At 39.9% G+C, this 18,933-nt stretch overlaps 1 protein-coding gene across 4 annotated transcripts in view; it reads left to right on the top strand.

Moving 5' to 3' along the window:
- MFSD14B (major facilitator superfamily domain containing 14B) overlaps positions 1–18,933 on the top strand; it is a gene marked incomplete at its 5' end in the record, with an annotated part of 50,915 nt that overhangs the window by 22,045 nt on the left and 9,937 nt on the right. For 3 of the 4 annotated variants that reach the window (XR_012127893.1, XM_073228924.1, XM_073228922.1), the window contains 5 exon segments: positions 1,103–1,230; positions 3,621–3,735; positions 10,041–10,259; positions 11,923–12,036; positions 15,539–15,610. Coding sequence is in view for 3 of the 4 variants with exons in the window: in XM_073228924.1 (XP_073085025.1) it covers positions 1,103–1,230; positions 3,621–3,735; positions 10,041–10,259; positions 11,923–12,036; positions 15,539–15,610 (648 nt within the window). 4 annotated transcript variants of the gene reach the window in all.

Here is an 18,933-nt window from a genome sequence, read left to right as displayed (position 1 = left end):
TTTCCCACACCCATTTTCTTTGGTAGTATTTAAAAGTAAGGTTCAGACACCCATTAATTAGTTCACCCATAAATACCTGCAAAAGAATTGAAACTTGACACAGTGAAGACCATTGCAGAGTCCTAAAGAAGGGATCAAAGTAGAGGTTTGCAGTGGGTGGAGGTATATTGGTTGGTTTAGTTTAATCCAAGCAGGAAATGCTGAATTCTGTCACAGCAGGGGATGGATATAGAGTTGTGAAGAGGGAATGAATGGTCTGAGCAGCTCTGGGGAGTGGAGAGATGGAGGGAAAAGCTTTGGAGGGCTTCAGCCAGAGTGGGATGTGTGGGTGTTAAGTCAGGCATATAGGGAACAGTGTGCATGTTACATGCACAGAAAGAAAAGTGTGGCTGTAGGCTCAGGGCTCAGAAGAGAGATTGGAAAGCTGTCCATAATGTAGGTGTTGGTGGTCGTGTGTTCAGACAGAGCATGTGAGGTGAGGCCTGTGGTGGCTCCCAAAGTCAGGGAACTGCATGGAAGTGGCAGCCAGAGTAGAGAAATAGTAAACGTGTCTCCACTTCCTTTGCATGTGTATAGCATCCAGTCTCTGCTTCCTTCCGCCTAAATAAACGCTGCTGTTGATGCTGTGTTTTCTTCCTAAGTTCTCCAGGCAAGTGGAACTGTAACTCTGACTGATGAGGGTATATGCATACTGGTCCTATTGAGCCCTGTAAGAGTGCAGGCCCTTTGTTAGCAGAACATGTGTGTGCATTTGGTGTCTTCATTGCACCAGGGAGTTCAGGGCTTTGCACATGGTGTGTGTGCTACCCGTATTTATTAAAGTGAATGAAGTTTCTGGCTTCTTCCCATATGCTTGGTGCCAGGATATTCAGAGCCAGTTGTGGGCCTCTTCTCCAGTTTCTCCTGGAAAACAAGTTCTTACCCCTTTACTCCCTTTCTGACAGCATGTTTAGAAATTTTGTTAAAAATTTTTTGAACATTTTGCATTTAATGTTTCAGAGTCTTTTTGGGGGCCAATAAAATGAATTGGAACATTTACAAAGTAAGAATATCGGTACTTGAGGATCACATGATAAATCTGGCTGTTTCCTTTCTTCTCCAGGGCCTGCTGTCTTTCCTGAGTGCCCCGCTCATAGGTGCTCTGTCTGACGTGTGGGGGAGGAAACCCTTTCTCCTTGGCACCGTCTTCTTCACCTGCTTCCCAATTCCACTGATGAGGATCAGCCCATGGTGAGTGGCTCAGCCCTCCACCGACCTGACGTTTTGGGTCCTGTGTGAATAACTGTGCCCTACCATTTCAAACAGTGGTGCCTTTTTCTTTTGACCTCTTTGTTATACCGAAAGCCAGTTTTGGTGGTTGCCATCATGCCCATTGTGTAAGTGGGAGATTAACACATTTACAGAATTAAGTCTTAGATACATGACGGAGGTGAAGAAATAAAAACAAAGGATGTTTCTAAGGGCAGCTGTTGTTGCTGTGAGGTCAGTTACAGGCATGGGTTCTGTGCAGGGCTTAATGGGCTTGGCAGACTATTGTTCTAGTCCTCACTGCTCCAGGGCACTAAACGTGGCCCTGTGTATTTTCAGTGGGCAGGAGCTGCCTTTGTGTAGGAGCACTGGCCTGTTCCACATCATAATGTGAATTTTAATTTGATCTCGTTTTCTCATGATAAATAAGTCTTTTAAGTTTAAGGTTCCCAGACTCTATTCCACTAGGCAATACTGGTCACCAGCAGGGTGTCAGGATTCAGCTCAGCACTGACACTGGCTGCCTGGAGATAGCATCAGAATTATCCCTCCAGACCACTCCCACCCCACTGACTCCAAGAGCCTGGCACAAGCCCCGGTCGTCACCTGTGCTTCTGACTGACTGGCTATAAATCATGGGTTCCCAAGACCCCCTTCTGGAGTGTCATTAATCTGCTAGATGACTCATAGAACTGCAGGAAATGGTTACTTTTACCAGTTTATTATTGGATATGATAAGGATACAAATCAACAGCCAGATAAAGAGATACACAGGGTGAAGTCCCAAACAAAGGAGCTTCTGTCCTCATGCAGCTTGTGCGCAGCTTGGTGGCATGTGGAAGCCCTCAGAGGAGGGCCAAAAAGCTGTCCTCTTGGGTTTTATGGACACTTCATTATATAATCAAAATTGGCTGATTCAGCCTCCAGCACCCCTACGCTCCCCAGAGGTCAAGGGTAGGACTAAAAGTTCTAACCCTCCTATTCTACAGGTAGTCCTCCAGCCCTGCCCTCAGGTGGGGTCTGAAAGTCACCTTTGTCAGTAACAAGACAGCTATTTCACCTTTATGGTTCTAAAGCATTTGCAGGAACTGTGGATGAAGACCAGCTATGTCGGAAAGGTGTTCTGGTTACCCAAGTGACACGTGTGTATTTCCTGTGAATCATCATTTTGCACCAAGTCTCTCTTTAGTTACCAAAGATGGGTTGGAGTTTGCGCTTGAGCTGTAACTTAGTTGTTTTTGGGAGTCCGGAGATTGGTATTTTGGCCAGCCTCCCTGTTGCTGAGATATTCTTCCTGTGTGAGAACAAACCTTAGAATGGAAGGATTTTGGGGTCTGTTTTAGATGCAATGAATATTCTTTTGGCGCACGTGAAAATATCCTCATTTGATAATCTGATAGTGATTTTATGTCAACATTTGCCACCTTCTAAATTTGTTGGGTTCCTATATAGATCATTTTATTTTCTACCAGATAATGACTTCTTATGAAATAATTTTTCATATTTCTGCCCAAGGACAAATCATGCTTTATCAATGAATTAGGACTTTTTTTTTTAATGCCTTCTCAATGCCTTAAATTTTCTTCTTTCAATGATTTTATTTCTCCCAGTTTTCATGCTGCTGCTTCTGCTACTTGAATTGACTAATGAATGATGTTAAATAAAGGGGTGATTGCGGGCTTGTGTTTCACTATAAGTGTTAAGCTAACTTCTAGGGTTGAAAAATACTCATTCCTGTTTATTCAGAGATTTTCTGTTCTACCGTCAAGATTGGATGTCAAAATTTTATTAGATGCCTTTCTGAATCAGTGGTGGTCATTTGATTTTCTCCTTAGACCTATTACTATGGTGAATCACCTTAATAGATTTTCTAACATTGATACAGCCTTACATCTTGGATAAACCCTACTTTTTGTTCTGTGGTTCCATTTGCTGGTATTTTAAGTAGAATTTTTTAAGCATCTCTGCATATAATAGAAACTTTTGGTCTTATTTACATAAAAAATCTGTTATACTTTCTGCTTTTGTGTCATTTGCTGTATTTGTCTTTCTTAGCTGAAGCTAGGAAATTTAGAAAGCTTTTACATCTCTTCTTCCGACTATGTTTAAATCTGTGACTTAATCCCCTACTCTTTCACTTTTTAAATTACATGTACTGACATCCTTTGAGCAGTGACAAAATCAGTATGTTTCTGCTTCCTCCCCATCTTACTTATAATTTTATTAGTTGTCCTTTATATCTTTAAATATTCCTATACATGTATTTTTTTTAATTTCCTGGTTTGCAATCTTTACATGATATCTCTGGCCCTGGTTGTAAAAGTGTACATTCGCTGCTTCTCACCTGGGTACTTAAAATAATGTTTTTATAGGTGGTATTTTGCGATGATTTCCGTGTCTGGAGTCTTCTCGGTCACGTTCTCTGTGATATTTGCCTATGTAGCTGATGTCACTCAGGAGCATGAGCGAAGTACTGCTTATGGATGGGTAAGATCACAGATTATGTTTTTTAACTAGAGAAATAATGAACATTCTATTAAAAATTCACTGGAAAGGGAGATTTAAATTAAGCGGTAAATACTGACATATTAAAAGAAAATCCAAAGCAATTTAAATAAAAAAGGAGACTTAAGATAAGTTAAAAATAGCTAGACAGAAATTGCTAGTAATTTGTCTTCTGGTGTTAAGGGTGGCACTTTGACAGGAGTGTGTAAGCTATCATCTGCCAAGCTTTTTAAAAAGCCATTGTTTCTTGTTAGCTGATCCTTGAGGAACCACACACAGTATACAGGTGCTACAATAAAAAGTCTGTGACCTGATTCGAATTGGAGAGGCATTAGAGCCTCAGCCACGTTAATCAGTTTTTCTTTGTTGCTGGCTGTATGCCTCAGGCAGTTACTTGGGACATGGTACTGCAGAAAAATTCATTCAGCCGATAACTGTTGAATGTATAAGAAAAATTATAGGAGAGTTTTTTTTTTATCTTCTGAGTATTAGACATTCATTTCTAATGTACCTAGGCATGATAGCAGCTTGGTTATACAGAGAAGGAAAACATGTAGATGGAAGACAGAAGCCCTTCGTTCAAAGTGTCAACTCTTGAGAGCTGCTCTAGTGATTTGCGGGGGTGGGGGGGGAGGTGACATGTGCACATGCATGGGCGTGTGTTCAGAGCATGAACCTGTTGAGACATGCAGGTGTTGTCTGGGAGGAAAGCTTTTCCCTCCTTCCCTTCCAGTTTCTTTGGCTGGCCTAATAATTAAATTGACATAAGAGAGTTTAACAGGACGAAAACAAATTTAATTTCCTACATATGGAAGTCCCACAGAGACATGAGAGGCTCAAAGGCAGTTGAGACGTATCTGCAGCACTGAGTTAAGAAGGGGGCAGGGCTGTGGGGCTTCAAAGGGGAGAAAGACAGGTCACAGGAAGATGAGAAGAGCAAATAAATGTTTGTCTTCCATGCAGAGGAGTCTTTCTTGCATTAAAAGTATCTGGTAATAGCTGTCTTCCTGGAATAGGCCTTGAAACTGAATTCCTTTAGGCTGTAAAAGGAGAGGTTAAAAAAAAAAGCTATCCTGAGCCTGCTGGGTCCTAATTGCCTTCAGCTCAAAATAATCCCTGTGCCAATAGAGTGGAGGGAGTGGAACACCAATAGATAGAAGGGGGTGGGGTGGATGGGAGGTGAGTAGATTGGAGGGGATGGTATGCAGAAACCCAGGCAGGCTCTTTCATTTCCTGGGACTTACTTTTTCTTTTCAGCCCTAGTTCCTGGAAGACATTCAACAGTCATTCAGTTTGACTGATGGAGTAATTATTGTTTGAATCAGTTACTGCTGTTCTACAAAACACAGCAGCAGTTTTTGCTGTGACCTTAACATTAATTTAAAAACTTCTCCATCAGCCCCACTTCCCTCTAGCCACTGCCTTCTGTCTCCTCCCAAGTGTGTCTGTCCTAAAATGGGTGTGCCGGGTGCTGTGGAGGACAGTGGGAGAGCAATGGAAAGGCTTGAAGAAGACAGGGGCTCCTGGGGCTCACAGGTGGGCCAGCAGAGGTTGTTGAGGAAGCCAAAGCCTTGACTGACACACCTACAGCTTTTCTGTGCATTGCAGGAAATACCTGTTGAGCTACTCATTTCCATCCAAATTCACCAAATGTTCCTTGCTTTCAGCAGAACAACCATTCAGAGTTGTGGAACCAGAGGCCATACCTGAGTTTCCCTCTCCAGTTCAATGCCTTGTCGCTAGGATAATGCTTGCTTGTGGGCTGTGGGGGGCCGGAAAGAGGAGCGCCTGCTGGAGATTGTGCTGGGATGGACAGGAAGGGCTCAGGATCCTAACCCATACTGATCTTTGCATATACCCCCACATGTCAGATGTTATACACACATACATGTTTAACTATATGTGTCTACAGGACATGTTAGAAGTTACGTAGATGTGCAACTACACGTCTGTATAACATGTCGGATGTTACACATGCACATGTAACTACATGTCTGCATGACACGGGTGTTACATACACGTACAAGTACACATCTGTATAACAGATCGGATGTTGTATACACATGTCTGTATGATGTGTCAGGTGTTATATATGCATACATGTATAACTGCATCTATATAACATGTCAGATGACTCCATAAAAAGGATAAAAGTTTGCAGGCTGCCTATTTTACAGACATAGGATTTATTGTCAGTTAACTACAGGGTTGTTGAACAAGTTCTGCTGAGGTTCTGAGTAGCATTTTGAGATCTGTTCAAGAATATATAAAATATGTATACCTTCCTCACTGAAACTTCTCCAGGGAACCAAGAAAGAGGCAGTTCCTTCAAGGCTGCAGCAGTGAGTAGTGTAGTAAGCAAGCTAATGCCCACTGAGAGATCGTTGGGAAGTCATCCTCTAGGCTTATCCCCATAGTCATGTTGAGTGCTATGTGAAAGGCGTTTAGATAATACACATATTAAAGAGGAGGCTGCTGTAAGTTTTAAGAAAGACATTTAGAATTTCACAAGGTCATTGATCCCAGAAACTCATTTATTCATTGAACAAAAATGTTTTGAGTATCAGCTGTTGGAAGTAATATAACTCATCAAATACAACAACTAGGAAACCACTCCTGCTTGTACCCCTTCTGAAATTTGACATTTGCGAACTAGACTTTGTACCTTTATTTCCATATTCCACAGGATAAATGGGCTCCCAGAATATCCACTGCTATGTAGTTTAATAACAGATATTCCTCTAAATTCCTGTTATTTCTCTCTGTTGCTGTATATACAATCATTATATTTTACCTTTTGCACACTTGAAGAAACTATAGCAGGTGCTGTGCCTGCTTCAGGGCTCCAGTTGGGGGCAAGGGGAGGGAGATGAGAGTACTGTAAGTGCTCAGTAGCAGATGGAGAAATGGGGGGCAGGAATTGGACTGCCCCTTGTGTCTGAAAGCACCTGCCCTGCCACCTGTCAGTTGTTAGGTTGTCAGCTCTTCAGACACATAGTAGGTTTTCAATATTTTTGCCTTTGCTAATTGCAAGCTTTTTCCCTTTCTGTTTACAAAATTTTTTTATCTTAATACTGGGTGCCACTCTCCCATTTATTTTTTATGTTGAGGTACATACAATAAAATGCACAAACCTTAGTATACTGCTTGAAGTATTTTGACATGTATATACACTCCTATAACCAATAACAAATATTTAAATTATGGAAACATCAGAAAATAGAGCACTTCTTCCTCACTTAGTGTTGAAAGATATATTACGTGGATGGGAAAGATGAGTTTAAAGCTTAACATGGCTTGGTCTACCTCATTTATTAATGAACATTAGTCTCGTGGGCTTTGACTTCTCCTTTACATCTGAAGTAGCTACTCTGTCCTTTCCACAAGAGGGGGAGCTGAGTAGAAGGCAGTCATTTTCTATTTAAAACTCATGTGTCAAGTGTATTCTTACACATTAAAGTGTTGTCACAGATAATTGTTCCTCGTGACCAAATCTTGAGTTACTGAACAATCCTTATCTTAGAAAATATTCAATTAGCTAGACAATTATGATAGAAGTGTCTTTTTGAAGAAATAATGAAATAAATGATTGTTTTCTTTATACTTCATTATCTTCAAAATCTTAACGTTGGACTCCTGTGGAATTATAAAGTTTTAGCTGAAATTTAGCAGCTTAGAGTCTGATGGCATATTTAATTTGAGAGTTTGGAAAGGGGTGTCTAGTTTTTGCTCATCTGTGTGACTGAAGATTGTTTATTTAACTTATATGTGGCTGTTTCTTATACATTATACCTTCTCAATTTACATATGAAATGTGCTGAGGATTAGATAATGGAACACTTATTAGTAAATGGAGAGTTGACCTATTCTGTGCAGGTTTGAGGTTGTTAGTGCCTGAGGACCCTGCAGCACTGCCCCACTAATTGTTTGCCTACCTCATAGTTAGGTGATTGCCTTCATCTCAGATAATGTGGAAATACTTGAAGGGCAGGAACTCTGTCATCTTACTCAAGTACTTACATTATGTACTTACTGTTACATAATAGATATACTTAATAAATATTGAACCAAGCAATTCCTGTTGCCCAAGTGGAAATTTTCTACACTCCTTTTTTTCCCTGGATATTTTTTACATGGTTTTTACTGTTTTTTAAGTGTAATTTCAGATATATTGTATTTTAAGTTCATTTGAGGGGTGACAGATGAAGGAAGAATGTCATTGGCTAACCAAGAATCATAATTCTAATCATAGATGATGGTTTCTGTGATTTTGATTAAAATCCATTAGCAATGTAGATGACCAGTTGTAAGCAGTTTAAAATAGCCAACTTATAAGTATGTTGGCACTCCATCCAGTATAATTTGGACACTGGTCGTTTAAGCTTCTGAACATTCAGATTGCATTCCAAAATTAAAGACACATTTATTTTACTTGCTTACAGGAAGGCAGTGTGAGGTCCACATGGACTCCAGTCTCAAGGGTGATCAGCTGGTTTTGTGGTCTCTGGTAGAGGTTGAGGGTTACAGTGTGACAGAAATCCATATAGCTCAGGGATCTCTGGTTAAAAAGCTCCAGCCTCTCCCTCAACAAGTCTCTTTGTTTTTTTTGTTGTTATTAACAGCTTTTTCTCTTAAGAATATCAGGTATTTCCCCACCCCAACCCCCAAATGCTATGAAATGGTCACCAAATAATAAAATGATGAAATAGCACAAGTTTTTGGAATACGAAATCAAGCTCAATTGCTGAGTAAATTGTAGATCTTATCATCAGCCCTGCAGAAATGTTTTCATATCTTTCTCCCATATCCCCATTCCCTAATTAAAGACAACTGAAGTGTGTATGTTTTATTGTGGGGAAGGTTTTTACAACTTTCATTTCCAATAACATTGCTGGGCATCTGCGTCCGGGAGGTCTCTCCCTGCACACCAGGTGAAACTTCAACCTGGACTGGGAGGGTTCTAGACTCTGAAGGAGAAAGAATCCTCGAGCAAGTCAAAAGAGTGCAGGTAAGGAAGGAATTCATTAAACAAGAGTAGTAATGAATGGCAGTGGCCTTGCAGGCAGCTGAGAGCAAGAAAGTGCGGAGGGACAGAGCAGGAGCTTGCTGAACTTCTTGGCATAGGGCAGTCACCCTCACCAGCTCCTGAAGGCTTCTAGTGTCCGCTTAGATCTGCATGGTTTGGGAGCTAGCCCCTGTGACTCTAGGATTTGGGGGAGCCACAGAGCACGGGATGGAGTGAGATCATATTCTGAAAACATCCCAAAGAAGGGAGATTTTCAGGCAGGCTACTGCAGCTAGAGTTCCTTCAGGGTCATTTAGGTGACGGGCACTTGTAGGCCCAAATCTGAACTCTCAGCAGTACCCACCCTCCACCCCCTGCCTACTTATCAGAAATAAAGTGGAGACTTAGAATGAAATAGCAAAGAAACAAAGACGCTTACCACTGGAAAGGTGCAGAGAGAGAAAACATAGTTAAGTTCAGAAGTGAGAAAGCTTTATTTAAAGTTAACACACTTAAAGAAAGGAAAGTATGGGCCTCCTCAGAGAGGAGGCATGTTGAAAGGTTTAGGGTCTGGGGTTTTATAGGCTATTAAAAATTTTTCAGTAATGTAACAAAGGGCTAGGGAATATAGAATTGTCAGGTGGTCTCAAGATGCTTATCTCCGGTGAGAGACACTATACCTCCTCTCCTCTATTATCAGTCCTCCAGCTAATTCTGCAGACTAAATTTAACACAAGAAATTTCTTGATCTGCAGTTAGAGTTCTGTCAGGGTCATTTCCCAGAGTCACTCCCCAGGACAGTGACTTCCCTCTGGGAACATGTCAGTCAGGACCTCCTGCCCTGCCCCCAAGGTGGGCTGAATTATTGTCTGTTTGCTAAAGAATATGTTAGGAATCTTATCTCCTAACTTCCTGGCTTTTAAAATAGAATTTTAGCCTTAAGATGGATTCCCTCCTGTTTTTACTATACTGTTTATATCTCAGCTTGTTTGGAAAATTAATTATGATGCTTGTCTCAGGTCCCCACCCTATATCAATAAGATGATTATTTTTCACTCTTGTAGCTTCCTAGGATATCTCCTATTGTTAAGCTTGTAAACACATCCTTAAAATAAAATCAGTTCTTTTTCATTTTTAAACTTGTATACAATACAGTTATTTTTTCTTGTTTAAAGCCAAAGGAGGATAGCCATAGGTGTGTACCTGTGGCACTGGGTGAGTATGGGAACGTAGGTGTGCACCTTAGCTGGTGGCCCCTGGGTGAGTATGTGCTTTTCTCCAGGTCTCAGCCACCTTTGCAGCCAGCCTAGTCAGCAGCCCGGCCATTGGAGCATACCTCTCAGCCAGTTATGGAGACAGCCTCGTCGTACTGTTGGCCACAGTGGTGGCTCTTTTGGACATCTGCTTCATCTTATTGGCTGTTCCAGAATCTTTGCCAGAGAAAATGAGACCACTTTCCTGGGGAGCTAAGATTTCCTGGAAACAAGCAGACCCTTTTGCGGTAAATAAAAACATGAAAACATTTGCTTTCCTAAATATCTTTCTAAGCTGTGCAGATAAAAAACATTTCTGCAGCTACAAACATCCCAACAGTTGTCAATCCATTTCTTTCTTCAGTAAAAATAGAAAAACTTTTATTGCAAGTAAGGGACTGAGGTGGTCTGTGTACCAAGGAACATAGGGAATTAATGCTTCTGAGTCAAGCATGTGCTTATCATAAGGGAAGAGAGAAAATGCCCTGGTAGTCTCTGGTGAGGGTTTGGGAAGGCTTTATTCCTTCTAGCAGTTGTTTTCTTTCTTTTTTAGACAAAATAAATGAAAATTGTTGCTGTTTTCATTCACTTAAATTCATCAAGGATAAATGCATTTGGTCTGACTGAAATAGTTATTTTCTAACTAATAACAAATGTTTAACCAGAGGCTTTGAACTTGCATATTTGCAGGTTGAATGGATTGTTTTCTATAATTTTAGGGGGGTAAGGGGTCGGGAACGATGGGAGTGTCCATTAGCAACAGAAAAGGTACTGAGAAGAATCTTACTCTCCCCTTCTTTCACATTATCTGATTTGAAATTTTCTTGCAGGGAAAAAAAATGTGTGTAGAAAAAAAAAAACCAATAGATTATTTTTTGTTTTTTATCCCCCAAGTTTGCCTTTTAGGAAAAATAATTAGAAGAAAACTAATTCATCAGAAATTCTTTTCTAAAAAGTGCCCTTGGGGCGTGACCTGTTTGTGCAGTGATGTCAAACATCAAAAAAGAGGTGTTTGGAGAAGGGCCCCCGGCCTGGACCCAGCAGCTGGTGCATCCGCCCACATCTGGTTATGTGTTGGTCAGGTCACATGTGGTGGTCAGGTCACACGTGGAAGCAGTGAAGTGGGGCTGCTGCAACTTACTTTCCACAGCTGTTGGGAGGGTTACAGCAAGTGTATGTGAATGAACTAGTCTAGGGTCTAGTTGTAGCCAGATCTCATTAGAACTAAGAAGAACTAGTTGCTTTGCTGTTGGTTATCTAAAGGTCACAGTTATGTCGACTTAGAATGCACTACAGCACTGTCGACTCCTTAGGTAACAACAGTTCACCATTGGTCTACTCAACAATCCTGTGTAGAAGGAATAGAAGAAGGATTTTGGGACAAGATAACATTCAAAAAATTGTCACTGGTCAGAGAATCTTGTTACTGACCCCATGGCTTGAGCATACTTTTTTTGTCTACCAGTTTTACTGGCAAATTGAATATTAACACTTTAAAGAATAGAGTGAATTTAAATGTAATGAAAACCCTGTACTGTTTATGACTTTAAGGGAATTATATTACTAATGAAAGAGATTTTCTTAAAAGGTTCTGGAGCTATATTTCTTCAGAATCTGTTCATAGGATGTTCAGGGTCTGTTTCAGAACATGACAGTATTATTAACAAAGAAGAGCAATTTTTTTGTTTGTTTTTTAAAGCTGTAATATTTGAAACACATACTTTGAAATTAGGACTTGTAAGTTCCATAGAGAGATGGTGCTTTAATGTTAGTGCATTCACATCATTTCATAATGCATTTCACTTCTGTTACCACTTTAATTGGTCAAAACAGTAAAGCCAGTATCCCAGAATATCCATGACATTGGTGTCTCTTTGCTTTCTATGTGCTTTTCTTTCTGCTTATTCCTAGTCACTGAAGAAAGTTGGAAAAGATTCCACTGTCCTACTCATCTGTATCACCGTGTTTCTTTCATACCTTCCCGAAGCTGGACAGTATTCAAGCTTTTTTCTCTATCTCAGGCAGGTGGGTAGTGAGAACCTAGATCTTTTGTACATGAGGAAAATCAAGGATTGAGATCTGTCTAAAGGAATTTGGGGGGCAACCTTGTAGAGGGGAAATGTGAACTTTTAGTTATAAATGTATGTACTGATGTGTAATTAGTCAGAGACCTTTAATGCCATGATAATGAAATACACTAAAATGTTTACTGTGGAAAAAATTTCCTTGAGAATTCTAGAGAAGAATTAGCAGAAACAATTTTTCATAGTATTTTAAGTCTTCAGTAATGCCATAAGGTTTCATAGAGGTTACGTTTACTTTGGAAGTGCTTTGACCTGCCTGGGTCTGCTCACAGCCTGCTTGCTGAGCCCTCTCCAGTGGGCCCTAGCTCAGACTGCTGTGCACTTCAGCATGGCTTGTAAGCCATAATCATAATAATCTTTTCTCTCCTCTGATTATTTTCTATTTAAAATTTATACTTTACTTTGTCCCCCCACAAAAGGCAGTTGACATAAAGTTCTCTTTTCCAGTAGTTATTTCAGGCCTTTGGGTTTGCTGAGACCCAAGCTGTCTCCCATCATATCTTATCTTGATCTCCTGATTTCACTGGGAGTCCTTCTAATAGTTTATACTCTACCTTAGCAGAGCAGGCCTCCTCCTCAAATAAATTCCTCTATTTTTGTAGATTTTTTAAAAAATGAAACTTGTTAAGTACATTATTCTCATAGTTTTCCTGAGACTATGAAACTAAAATTTTATGGGGTAGCATTCAGTAAGACATTTTTTCAAGCAGTTCTATTTCTGTTCTGCTCATTTTTGGTGGGTAGATTCTGGAGATTTAGAGGGAAAAATGGTAAAATAGTGTGTTTAATATAGAAAATTATATATGCATTTATAATTAAGTGATGTATCATATTAAATGCATTTAATGTAGGAAAAATGGGAACACAAGATAGTGAAAAATCATATCAACCCTTCACATGGGTGATAAACAACTTGAGTTCTTTCTACACTTTTTACCATATACACATGCTTATGTCACCACCAACTACTAAAAATCAGAATCATTAACTTTGCATTGTTTTTTAAGAGAGGTTTAACACACACACACACACACACACACTACCTATTGTAGTTAAAATTGCATTTGATACTTGTAAGTCATATATCTGATAAGAAACTTGTTCCCAGTATATATGTAGAACTCTTGTAACTCAACAACATAAAGAAATAACCCAACTGAGAAGATAGGCAAAGGATTTTTAATACATATTTCTCCAAGGAAGATATACAGAGATATGAAAAAGTATTTAATGTCATTAGCCATCAAGAAAATACAAATGAAAACAATGAGCAACCACTTCACACCTGCCAAGATGGCTATGCTCACAAACAGGCGGGTATTTGGAGAACTGGTAGCCCTCACACATGCCGGTTGGAGTGTAAAGTGCTGCAGCCACTGTGGAAAAGGGACTGGCATTTCCTCAGTGTTCACTACAGGGTTCCTGTAGCTCCGGGTCAGGAGGAGTCACTGGATGCAGTGAGACCAAGGGATGACAACAGAACGTTGAGGGTAATAGGACTTATACCAAGCTTTATTCTAGTGGTGGCAGGTCAGGCACTAGAATCCTGTTGGCCTTGACAAGTCTGCATGCAGCAAGTCCATCTCAGTCTCTGCCTCTGCCCCAGCACTGGGTGGAGCTCTTCTATAGCAGCACAGGCAATAATGGCTTATTGCCAACACATGTACAAGCATGGGCCTACACCGTAGGCTAAGTATCACATCATTGCAGGTGCACAGTGGGCAATAGGTCAGGGTCAGGTGAGGATCCTGGCCATGGGAACTTCCATTTTCCCTACAGTCCCCAGCAAGCCTGTCCACAGGTATATGACCAAAGGAAATGGACACACGTGTGCACAGACACTTACACAAATTATTATTCATAACAGCCAAAAAGTAGAAACAACCCAAATGCCTATCAGCTGATGAAATGGATCTGCAACTAGCATATTCATGCAGCAGAGTGATATCTACATTTGGCAGGATAAAGCAGTGAAGCACTAATATATGGTACAACACAGATTAACTTTAAAAACTTGCTAAGAAGGAGAAGCCAGGATCATAATTTATATGAAATGCTCAGGGTACACAGTCCATAGTCAGCAAGTGGACTACTGACTGGTGGAGGGGTGGGCTGGAGCAGTGGCACTCCTAAGTGGGAACATGTTTCTTTGAAGAGTGCTGAGATCTGTGAGTGATTGTGGTGAAAGTTGCCCAACTCTGAATGTACTAAAAGCATGGAATTATGCACTTATAAGGGGTGAGTTGTGCGGTTTTTAAGTCCTATCTCAATGAAACTTTAAAATATATATATTTACAAATATAGGCTAAGGTTCCCTAAATCTACATTTTCAGGTTCCAGTTTTTCTAACTGCATTTGATTAGAGTAGTAGAATATTGGTAATGTCTGCAGCACTGATTTGGGAGCTAATTGCGTGACAGTTATTAATGAAATGAGAAGAATTTTAAAAGTCCTTTTTCTGAGTTGCATAGCATTTTAATAATATAAGGCAAAATAACTTAGTTTCCTAAACACTTGATATTTAAGACAAAGTTTTAGGCATTTCAGAACTGCTGTTAGGTTAAGAGGCTTAGAAATCATTGCCATGACTTCAGCTGCTCATCAGAATCATCATAGAGCACCTTAAAACACACCTGTGCCAGGGCCCAGAGAGTCTGATTTAACTGGTCTCAGGTGGGTCCAGCATCTCAATGCTTTGCACTCCTCTCCCTGCTCTTGTTGCCCACACAACTTCATGTCCAGCCAGAACTGGGAATCACTGAATTTACTAGTGAGCAAACTATGTGGGTAGCACCACAAGTCAAATTCCTCACTACCTGCTCTCTTGATAATATTGTGCTCATCTGTAGGTGCACTGGGGATAGGGAGGGCAATGAGACAATAGGTAGACCTATAATAGAAAACATCTTAGAAATATTTGTTAAATTAAATTGTGTCTGTGTCTTGCCAATTGGTTTCAGCCCCGGACAAGTTCGCTATGGATTCACTGTGACCAAAAAAATCGACAGCAAAACGTTCTTGGGGTGAAAGCGTTTATTACCTGGCTTGTTTTCTGGTGGTAGGTTGAGCAGTAGCATCTCTACCTCCACCCGGAGCACTGGGCCAAGCTCTCTATATAGCGCAATAATAGCTTATTACCTACAGGTGTGGAAGCGGCAGCCCAGCAACAGGCCAGTTACATCATTAGGTGGTTTAAGTTCAGTGAGGATCCTGGCCATAGGAACCCCAACTTCCCCACAGTCTGCTTGCAACGATTTCTTATGTCAGATTCAGATACAAATTACTGGTCAAATAGGTTAACTTTTAGCACTGCTTTAATTTGCCATTGTCAGGGTTTTATGAATGTTCCTCAACTATGTCATCCTGCAGCTTTAATGGAACCTAACGTTTCTTCTTTTTTATAATACTGATGGTACAAAAGTGTTTTCTTTGCATCTCCACAGGTCATAGGTTTTGGATCTGTTAGAATTGCAGCATTCATAGCTATGGTAGGAATTCTGTCTATTGTGGCTCAGGTGAGTGTCATTTTATCTTTTTTCTTAACATTTTTATTCTGAAATAGCTGTGGATTCCCAGGAAGCCACAAAGAAATGTTCATGGAGCTCCTGTGCACCCTGATGTCAGTCTTTCTCCCCTGCCATGGTATCATCTTGTGTGTCTGTGGTACAGTGTCAAGCCTAGTGAAGTGACATGGATACAGGCCACAGAACTATTCCATTTTTAATGAAGTATTGAGGTTGTGAGTTAGGGGAAATTTAATACCTTTTCAGTACTTTTTTTAGAATACTCTTACCTCTACTATGTCAATTCAGCAAATAAAAATGTGCTTTTACAACCACCAAACACAGTGTAACTCTAGGTGATGCAAGCACAATTAACCAGGAAAAGGTTTCAATATTATTTTAGTTTTAATTCAGTATTATTTTAATACTGAAGAAGCAGAAATGAGAATCAGTGACCATACAGCCACTAACATCCCAGGACTGAAATAGTTAAATCAGGGCATGGGAATTATGGAATGAGTGAAGAACATTAGATGTTCCCCATCTGTTATGAACACAGGACAACAAAAGGCAGGGCACCTGCCCTTAAAAGTTAACTTACAGGTGTGTTTAGGTACATGCACAGTGGCCTGTGGGCCTGCCCAGAGGCCGCTTCCCTGAGATAGCTACATGTTGCTTTGAAGTGTGGTGGGCCACTCTTCTGGAGCAGCTCTTGCTCTTGCAAGGAGAAACGAGAGGGCTGCAAAACCATTTTCCTCCAGTATGACAGTTGACCAGGCCCATAGGAATGCATCAAGGCAAAGGGCTTTTCTTTTTTGGTTGAAGTGTATCAGCAGATGTAAACCATGCTAAAGCTTCAAGTTGCTCATGATTTTCGTTTGTTCTTTATATTGACTGTGGTTAGTTTAGTTGATCAGTCCAGACTCGTCTTTTATCCTATGCCTTCTCTATCTCAACTAGTTTTTTAGTAGAGTATATATTTGTTTTTTGTTTTTTTTTCTATGGTGTCTGTAGTGATTTTTCCTTTCTCATTTCTAATTCTGTTTATGTGTGACTTTTTTTCTTGATATATCTGGCTAGGGGTTTATCTATTTTGTTTATTTTCTCGAAGAACCAGCTCCTGCTTTCATTGATTCTTTCTATTGTTTTATTCTTCTCAATTTTATTTATTTCTGCTCTAATCTTTATTATGTCCCTCCTACTGACTTTGGGCCTCATTTGTTCGTCCTTTTCTAGTTTTGTTAATTGTGACTGTTTATTTGGAATTGTTCTTCTTTCCTGAGGTAGGCCTGTATTGCAGTATACTTCCCTCTTAGCACGGCCTTTACTGCGTCCCTCAGATTTTTATAGTGTTGAATTATTGTTGTCATTTGTCTCCATATATTGCTTAGTCTCTGTATTTATTTGGTGATTGATCTATTGATTGTTTAGGAGCATGTTATTAAGCCTCCATGTGTTTGTGGGTTTTTTCATTTTCTTTGTGTAATTTATTTATAGTTTGATACCTTTGTGATCTGAGAAGGTGGTTGGTACAATTTCAGTCTTTTTGAATTTACTGAGGTGCTTTTTGTGGCCTAGTATATGATCTGTTCTTCAAAATGTTCCATGTGCACTTGAGAAGGATGTGTATCCTGCCGCTTTTGAGTGGAGTGTTCTGTAGATGTCTATTAGGTCCATCTGTTCTAATATGTTCAGTGCCTGTCTCTACTTATTTTCTGTCTGGTGGATCTGTCCTTTGGAGTGAGTGGTGTGTTGAAGTCTCCTAAAATGAATGCATTGCATTCTATTTCCCCTTTAATTCTGTTAGTATTTGTTTCACATTTGTAGGTGCTCCTGTGTTGGGCGCATAGATATTTATAATAGTTATATCCTCTTGTTGGACTGACCCCTTTATTATTATGTAATGTCCTTCTTTGTCTCTTGTAACTCTCTTTGTTTTGAAGTCTATTTTGTCTGATACAAGTACTGCAACTCCTGCTTTTTTCTCCCTGTTAGTTACATGAAATATCTTTTTCCATCCCTTCACTTTCAGTCTGTGTATGTCTTTGGGTTTGATGTGAGTCTCTTGTAGGCAGCATATAGATGGGTCTTGTTTTTTTATCCATTCAGTGGCTCTTTGTCTTTTGATTGGTGCATTCAGTCCATTTACATTTAGGGTGATTATCAATAGGTATATACTTACTGCCATTGCAGGCTTTAGATCCGTGGTTACCAAAGGTTCAAGGGTAATTCCCTTATTATCTAACAGTCTAATTTAACCCACTTAGTATGCTATTACAAATACAATGTAAAGTTTCTTTTTTTTTTTCTCCTTTTTCTTCCTTCTCCATTCTTATATATTAGGTATCCTGTACTCTTTGTCTATCCCTTGATTGACTTTGGGGGTAGTTGATTTGATTCTGCATATGCTTAGTAATTAATTGTTCTACTCTGATGTGTTTTTATTTCCCTTGGTGACAGCTATTTAGCCTTAGGAATACTTCCATCTATAGCAGTCCCTCCAAAGTGCACTGTGGAGGTGGTTTGTGGGAGGCAAATTCTCTCAGCTTTTGCTTATCTGGAAATTGTTTAATCCCTCCTTCAAATTTAAATGATAACCTTGCCAGGTAGAGTATTCTTGGTTCAAGACCCTTCTGTTTCATTGCATTAAATATGCCATGCCACTCTCTTCTGGCCTGTAAGGTTTCTGTTGAGAAATTTTATGATAGCCTGATGGGTTTTCCTTTGTAGGTGATCTTTTTTCTCTCTCTGGCTGCTTTTAATAGTCTGTCCTTATCCCTGATCCTTGCCATTTTAATTATTATGTGTTTTAGTGTTATCTTCCTTGGGTCCCTTATGTTGGTAGATCTATGCACCTCCATGGCCTGAGAGACTTATCTCCTTCCCCAGATTGGGGAAGTTTTCAGCAATTACCTCTTAAATGATACTTTCTATCCTATTCTCTCTCTCTTCTTCTTCTGGTACCCCTGTAATGCGAATATTGTTCCATTTGGATTGGTCACACAGTTCTCTCAATATTCTTTCTTTCTTAGAGATCCTTTTTTCTCTCTGTGCCTCAGCTTCTTTGTATTTCTCTTCTCTAATTTCTATTCCATTTACCATCTCTTCTACTACATCTAATATGCATTTAAATCCCTCCATTGTATGTTGCATTTCATATATGGAATTTCTTAATGATTGAATCTCTATCCTAAATTCATTCCTGAGTTCTGGAATATTTTTCTATACTTCCATGAGCATGTTTATGATTTTTATTTTGACCTCTCTTTCAGGAAGATTGGTGAGTTCAGTTTCATTTGGCCCTTTTTCTGAGTTTGTATGGTTGTGGTCTGAAC

This window comes from Manis javanica, chromosome 2, assembly GCF_040802235.1.
Source record: "Manis javanica isolate MJ-LG chromosome 2, MJ_LKY, whole genome shotgun sequence".
NCBI lineage: Eukaryota > Metazoa > Chordata > Mammalia > Pholidota > Manidae > Manis > Manis javanica.
This window is presented reverse-complemented; position numbering and strand designations above follow the sequence as displayed.